The 7,193-nt window shown below is 43.9% G+C and overlaps 1 protein-coding gene across 1 annotated transcript; it reads right to left on the bottom strand.

Moving 5' to 3' along the window:
- Window positions 1-1,948: 1,948 nt before the first annotated feature.
- egr1 (early growth response 1) lies at window positions 1,949-6,161 on the bottom strand. Its single transcript, XM_040118980.1, has 2 exons — window positions 5,458-6,161; window positions 1,949-4,525 (listed from the first exon to the last, which is right to left on the bottom strand). Exons 1-2 carry the CDS (start codon window positions 5,666-5,668, stop codon window positions 3,198-3,200), a joined length of 1,539 nt encoding a protein of 512 aa, XP_039974914.1. The 5' UTR covers window positions 5,669-6,161; the 3' UTR covers window positions 1,949-3,197.
- Window positions 6,162-7,193: the final 1,032 nt, after the last annotated feature.

Genomic DNA, 7,193 nt, shown 5'->3' with positions numbered 1-7,193 from the left:
TTGAGTAAAAGACTTTCTTAAAAGCATGTTAGTATGAGAACATACTGATGCAAAAGCTACTGAATGGCTTTTGATATGGAGCCAGGGACCAAAATAATGCTGTAAACAATAAGAGGGAATGACAGATTTCAGGATTCTAACCCACACAAGGAGGTTTGAAATTTGCCCAAAAAAGCTGGATGTTCTTCCGAGTGGAGAACATTACTATTTAAAAATTATGATGATTTAACTCGGCATAGAGGAACCACAGCGGTGATTTATGTTTGTGGGATTCGCTAAAGTATACCCTCTTATGCGCGTATTTCGGTTATTTTTTATGTAGATTATTTATTGAATCGTGTAGATTTCATCCAAGAAAATATACCATTGTTACCTTCGACTGCTATTTTTTGCCACCTTTTGCTATATCATCTAGGAGTGTTTAGACTTACTTAAGCAGACATAAACACACACACACACACACACACATACACGATACATTGTGTCAGCAGACACAGGTGGTGTCCAGGTAGATCTGTTTCATGGGGACATTGAGCTTTAACTAAGGAAAAATAGAGCAGAACAACTGGTGCTAACATAGCAAATTTCACAGTTACACACTCACACATCACCACAGCTTCCATCAGACGCACAGCAGGAAACAGCTACGTAAGTCAGTCTATAGACAATCACTGTGTATATTGTACACAGATGTCTGCATACATGTGCAAACAAACACACACACACACACACACACACACACACACACACACACACACACACACACACACACACACACACACACACACACACACACACACACACACACACACACACTGATACAAACACACACCACTCATCAGACCCAGTTTAGAAAGTCAATTTGGGATCAGGAGACCAATTATCTTAATTATTTTCCCTTTCCCTCCATCACTCTCTTCTACTTGTTTTCCTGCTTTCTATTTTAGCTATGTTTGCATTTGTGAGTATTTTGGTTAGTGCATTTCACAACACAAAATTACTCCAAAGCTTCGAGACAAAAACCTAGGAGGGTTCTTGTCTACATAGGCTAAAAAACCAAGCTGTTTTATTTTCATACTCAAACATGTAGCAAGAATTCCTTGCCTAGGGAACAGTAGCAGATGAATAATGATGGTGCGACAAAGCTATTATTATATTCTACTTGAAAAACCAAAAGAAACAGCGGTTAAACCTTCAGGGCCAGTCTCTTCAGCTGCACCCATGCAACAATTCAGCCTAACCTACATGGATATTGCCCAACTGTGTGTTACAGCTCATTCGGTACGAGATGACAGCATCCTTCCAACTGCATTTGTTAAAAAGAAGGTAATTATTGTGTGATGGATTTCACCTGCACCCTGTGCACAAATGGTTTAAAATATCCCTTTACAGAAATCATTTCTCTAACAGCATATAGTAGAGGCAAAAATATATTTTTGCCATTTTGCCAAACGATCAAATTGCTGGAAGTCTGTGTAATCAACAGTAAGGCCCGGTGTGTATCATAAAATCTAAAATGAAATGGAAATTTAGGTAAGCTTAATATCTTCAAGAGCATGTCGGATCTAGATAAGAATTCCTCATCTTCAGTGTTTATAGGCATGGAAGTCATGCGTTAGTGTTATCATTAATACAGGGTTCAGTTTGAGAACAGTGATTGAAATGGAGAGTTTTCATAAGATTATACTCTGCAGATTTTCCTCAAATTAAAGGGGGGCTTTCTGTGATGTGATTTAAATCCATTAATAATCTGCATACAATTAACATATAAAATGATGGAATATGATGTTAATGTATGAGGGATGTACATGATGAAATGAAGGGTGGGATGTAATGTAATGAAGATGTCTCTGTATGAAATGGTGTGAAGTACCAATGGAAATATTTGAAAACAGAGAAGCCGAAAAATAAAGTATGAAAACAAATATACATATATATTCATATTTTTATTTATATTTCATTTCTGGGAGGATATCTTGTACACCAAATATCCCATTGGCAGTTAAGCGCATTCAATGTGTTTAGAAGCCAGAAACAGTCACTTGTTTTAACAAACACAAATACAAAATAAAGATAACCACAAAATAATGAACTGCATGTATATAACATACAAAAGAATCCCATGCCTACTCAGTAGGTAACTTCAACATTCCAGCTCTTGAAGATGTGGATATTTACATTTAAGTTTTACAAAAATATACTTTATAATTTTTCTCCTTTTTTGCTTACATTCTAATGAAATGAAGCGGTGCCCTCATAGCTCGTCCCTTTTCCTCCCTCTGAGTATGACTTACATTCTGTAACAAAATATTCCCTCAACCCTTAAGGCGAGATGCAGTGCATCCTCTCTCGCACACAGCCGAGTCACAACATCAGCAAGGCTTCACAAAAGGCACCAAAAAACGGGAGCGTTTGTCTTGTTTAGGTTTTTTTTTTAAGATGTTTTTTTCTTTTCTCTATTTTTCCATATAACCGAGCGATATGTCACATGTGAGAAAGAGAGAAAGAGATAGTACCAGTGGATGATATTTACAAACAGAAACTAACATCACTCTTACTCATGCTTGAATACTTAAGTGCTTTTTTCAAACAATGTCAAAACATATCACAGCATCATCACTACATAATAGAGAAAGTATGTAGAAAATATGGCCCTGCTCACTTCAAATAATACAATGCAATATGCAAATAATTTTTCACATCAATGGTACCAAAGAGTGATAAAAACGAAACATGGCACATGTACAATATACATATATGGTAGCTTATGTATATTATTCAATGTCTTTTGTACTGTATGAGTGCCTGCGAGGGGGAACGTGCCTTAGCACCACAACTGCTGTCAACCTGTTTGTCTCTTGGTTTCTGTGTAGCTAACAGTAGAGACCCGTCAGTGCCGGTTTCTACTCTCTATCTGTTGAGTCCCTTATGCATTTGAAGTGCTGCATTTGTTTTACAGAGACAGAAAAAAAATCCCTTTTCATCTTCGTTTGTCTTTGCCCAGTCCTTGACAATGTGTCTTTTTCTCTCTTTCAGGTAAATCTCAAGATTCACCTAATGCTGCACAGGGAGCAGACAGAAAAGTGCTTTTTGGAGGGGAAAACAAAGTCTTTTGATGCTGATTTCTTTCCCCTCAAAGAACCTTAAGGAAGGAGAGGTGCGAAGAGACTAAAAAAAGTTTTTCTCTTTGCCGTTTCTTAGCAGATCTCAATTGTCCTTGGGGAGAGAGTGGTCTGCATGTCTGATAGTGGGGTTGGGACAGGGGAGCTGTAGATGTTGGAGGCGACTGAGGAGGCGAAGGAAGAGGCGACCTGGGACTGAAAGGTGCTGGACATGGACACCGATGGGTAGGTGGTGGCCACAGAAGGAGACGGATAAGATGTGTGGACAGGAGAGGAGTAGCAGGAGGTGACTGGAGAGGGGTAAGAAGACACTGGAGAAGGGTAGGAGGTGATGGGAGAGGGGTAGCTGGAGGCAGGTGAAGCGGCTGATACCGGTGCTGCTGTTACCACCACTGCTCCTGCCTTCTCTGCTTTCTTGTCCTTCTGCCGTAGGTGGATCTTTGTGTGCCTCTTCCTCTCGTCACTGCGGGCAAACTTGCGTCCGCAGATCTCACAGGCGAAAGGCTTCTCGCCAGTGTGAGTGCGAATGTGTGTTGTCAGGTGGTCGCTACGGCTGAAGTTGCGCATGCAGATGCGGCACTGGAAAGGTTTCTGGCCCGTGTGGATGCGGATATGACGTGTCAGCTCATCAGAGCGTGAGAAGCGACGATCGCAGGTCTCCACAGGGCAGGCATAGGGCCTCTCGTGAGGGGGTGTCTTGCTTGGCCGCGTGGGGTACTTGCGCATGCGGCTAGGCTTAATCAGCTGGGACTGGTAGACGCTCTTTAAGTCCTGGGAACCAGTCTGGGTGGCAAAGGCCTTGATGGTGGACAGAGGAGTGAGGGAGGGCTGGCTCGACTGACTCTGAAAGGGCTTTTGGTCTGGGGGCACCAAGCTGATCTCTCCCTGCTGCTGAGGGAAGAGGTAGTCAGGAATCATGGGCACGGGGAAGCTAGTGCTGCAGGTCTTGCCATTGGGATAGGCAGGAGGAGGGTACTGCACTGCTCCGGCCGAGCTGGGAAAAGCCTGGCCCTGGTCTGGGAAGATGTCAGAGTTGGGGCTGGAGTAGGTCGGGGCGGCTGAGTAGATGGGGTTGGGTTCGCTGTGGTGAATGGAAGAACTCAGGCTGGAGCTCTGAGAGGAGGAAGAGGTAGAAGAGGAGGAAGTGGAGGAGGACGGGACGGATGAGGAGGAGGACGAGGTGGTCTGTGAGGCAACAGAGGAAGAGCTGGAGCTGGGGGCAACATTGCTCATCAGACCAGTGAACAGGCCCAAGATTGGCTCTGCCCAGAGGCTGTTGCTGCAGGTGGTGGCGGGCTCCAGGGTGAAACGCCCTGTGTAAGAGATGGGGGGCAGCCTCTGGGTGGGGTAGGTCTGCTCCGCCAGTGGCTTCTCACAGTTGAAGGGGATATCAGGTAACGTATCTGCAGGGAGCACAGAGAAAGGACAGACATTAATCAAACTGTCAATTGCCAGAGGGAGGGAGAGGGGGAATCCTGCCAGAGTGGACAGTGTGTCACCCCTCTCTTCTGTGACAGATCAATCAGGTGCCCACGCAGTGAAACTCTCTCCAACTAAACTCTTTCACCCTTAACTCTAAAACTGTCTCTTCCAAACGTCAACAAAAGCTGCTGTGCAAGCTTTCTGGACTCGCATTTTCCTCTGCTCACACTCTCTCGATCTTTCTTTCGTTCTTTCTGCCTTCCTGTCTTGCACACACACAAACACACACACACACACACACATACACACACACACAAACACACGCACGCACACACACGCATTCTTTAAGCCCATCACAGAGCCCGAGGCAATTGATTACTGAAACTGCAGTTCAGCTGGTTTTAGGAATGCAATTTGAATTGAGCTGTAGGAGTGTCTAGAGGCATGCGGTGACTGAGCAGTGTTTAAGTCCTCACGAGAGTCGACAGCGCTATAGAGCTACCAATAAATAAATTAAGTCAGATGTTTTCTAATTTTCCTGTTTTTGTTTATTTGTAGCATCTTAGTGTATTAATGTATTGTGTCTGGTCAGCTAAAATTCAAATGTACTTGTAGCCTCCAATTCCACTTTGAGTGTAAAATTTTTACTACCGCAAGCCAGGATTAAACAAATTAATACACACTTGTAACAAAACAGTATCTATATGTCAGTTGTAGTTTTATGATCAGTTAATAATGTGAACTAATGATACACAGCAAAACATAAATAATAAGTAAATTTATACAGCTGTTCATTTCTCATAAATCTTTTCTTTATTTAGTGTACCTCAGCAGATGTGATCTAATCTTTAGTTCAGCTTTACATGAAGCATAGACAACCAGAAATAAAGACGGCAAAATCTCCATCTCTTACCTCCAGCAAGGTGGTCGTACTGCTCTCCTGGCTCCCCGGAGCCAAAGCCTGCACCTTCGGGTGCGGAGGCGGTGAGGAAGGGAGTCCCTGCAGAGCTGAGCATCATCACCTCCTCCAGCTTGGGGTAGTTATCCATGGGGGAGTGAGGGAAGCTCAAAGGCTCTGAGATCTGCAGGGCTGGGAGGATCATCTCGGTCTTGGCTGCAGCCATCCTCTGCTGGTGCTGGAGCTACAGAGCTGAGGCTGCGCTGGTAGCTGGCGAAGAGTGCAGGGAGGCTGGGTGCACACTGGCAGAGCGGTGCCTCGCAGGTGGAGGGAATCACTTAGCCCAGCTCAGGGAGCGCAGCACACTTCTACTGATGCCGAGGAAGATGCTGTTTTCTGTCTTGCTCCTTGACTCTCGTTCTCCAGTTGTCCTGTTGTTTTCCTTTTTCTCTCAGAGATGAGTAAAGATCCACTTGTCTTTTTCAGAAAAAATCAAAAGTGTCCTTTATACTCATTCCCTAAGATGTATCAAAATTAATCAACAGATTAATCTCGATTTTTTTTTTCCTCTGTATTAAATGACTTATCCAATCAGGTTTTGACCTTCTTGGATGGATGTTGTTTTGAATTGACTTTTTACTTGTGGTGGGATATTTCTCAGTTAGGGAGTTCTATGTGTTTCTCTGGCTATCTCTGCTCTAACAGTAGCTCGTGTGGGCTCTCAGGGCTCTCTCTGAGCCGAGAGGTTTCCCCGCTCCTTTTATACCCTCTTGCCGTGACGTAGATGTCCATATTTGGAGCGGAGGAAGCCCATATTTAGGCACTGCAGTGGAGGACACATGACGCTGGCCTGGGGGGGAAAGCAGAGAGGAGAGACTTTATATTAAGCTCGCACAGTAAATTGCGAAGACAACGCCGCTCTTCCTCTATCCCGAATCGATGTGTCTTCGTGGCGGAACAGCTCCGCGAGACAGCGGCATAATTCTTGCTCTCTCCCCGTCGCCCCGTAGATTTGATTTGGATTTCCCATCTGTGCAGCAGGGCTGCGCGGCTGCCGGAAAGCTCGGCTCCGCCGTGCCTTATAAGGTCCTGACTACATAAGGACCTATTCCGGTGGGTTACCGTTTCCCTGTCCTTATTTGGAACTTCCTGGGGCAGCGCTGATCGCTGCTTGGCAGTGAATGAGAGGCTGGAGTGCAAATCATGTCCAGCGCTCACAATAACTAATGTCAGCAGCAGAATCCTGCTTCTCTATCTTAACGCACACGCCTCAGCTGTACTATTAGACTTCAAGTGAAAGGGTTCTTGCAACAGACGGACGGCGTTACATCCATTTCCTTAACGTTAGAGCATTTAGACTAAATCTGTCTGCCCTGTGCCCTGAAGTAGAAAGTAAAACAATTAAACCACAAATGCAACCATTTTTGTTGTATATATAATACACATTCAACTTCAACCAAAACAAGCGAAAAATAATATCTAACTTGGTTTAAAAACGACTTTACACTTCGGAACATAATTTTCGTACGGAAGATATATGGAAAGGAGGCTACATTGCAATGCATTTCTATGAGCCTATAGGGTTATTGATCAAGAATAATTAGCTGATATGTGTCATTGATTTTGACATTTGATATAAGTGAGGGTATATCTAAGGCTATGAGCTTAAAAATATAAGCCTGTGCAAACTCTGCTGGCTGGAAACAAACTTCCTCTAAATTAACTTTCCATCTCTCTCTGCTTTGTCATTG

This window comes from Xiphias gladius, chromosome 23 (assembly GCF_016859285.1).
Source record: "Xiphias gladius isolate SHS-SW01 ecotype Sanya breed wild chromosome 23, ASM1685928v1, whole genome shotgun sequence".
In the NCBI taxonomy this organism is placed as follows: domain Eukaryota; kingdom Metazoa; phylum Chordata; class Actinopteri; order Istiophoriformes; family Xiphiidae; genus Xiphias; species Xiphias gladius.
This window is presented reverse-complemented; position numbering and strand designations above follow the sequence as displayed.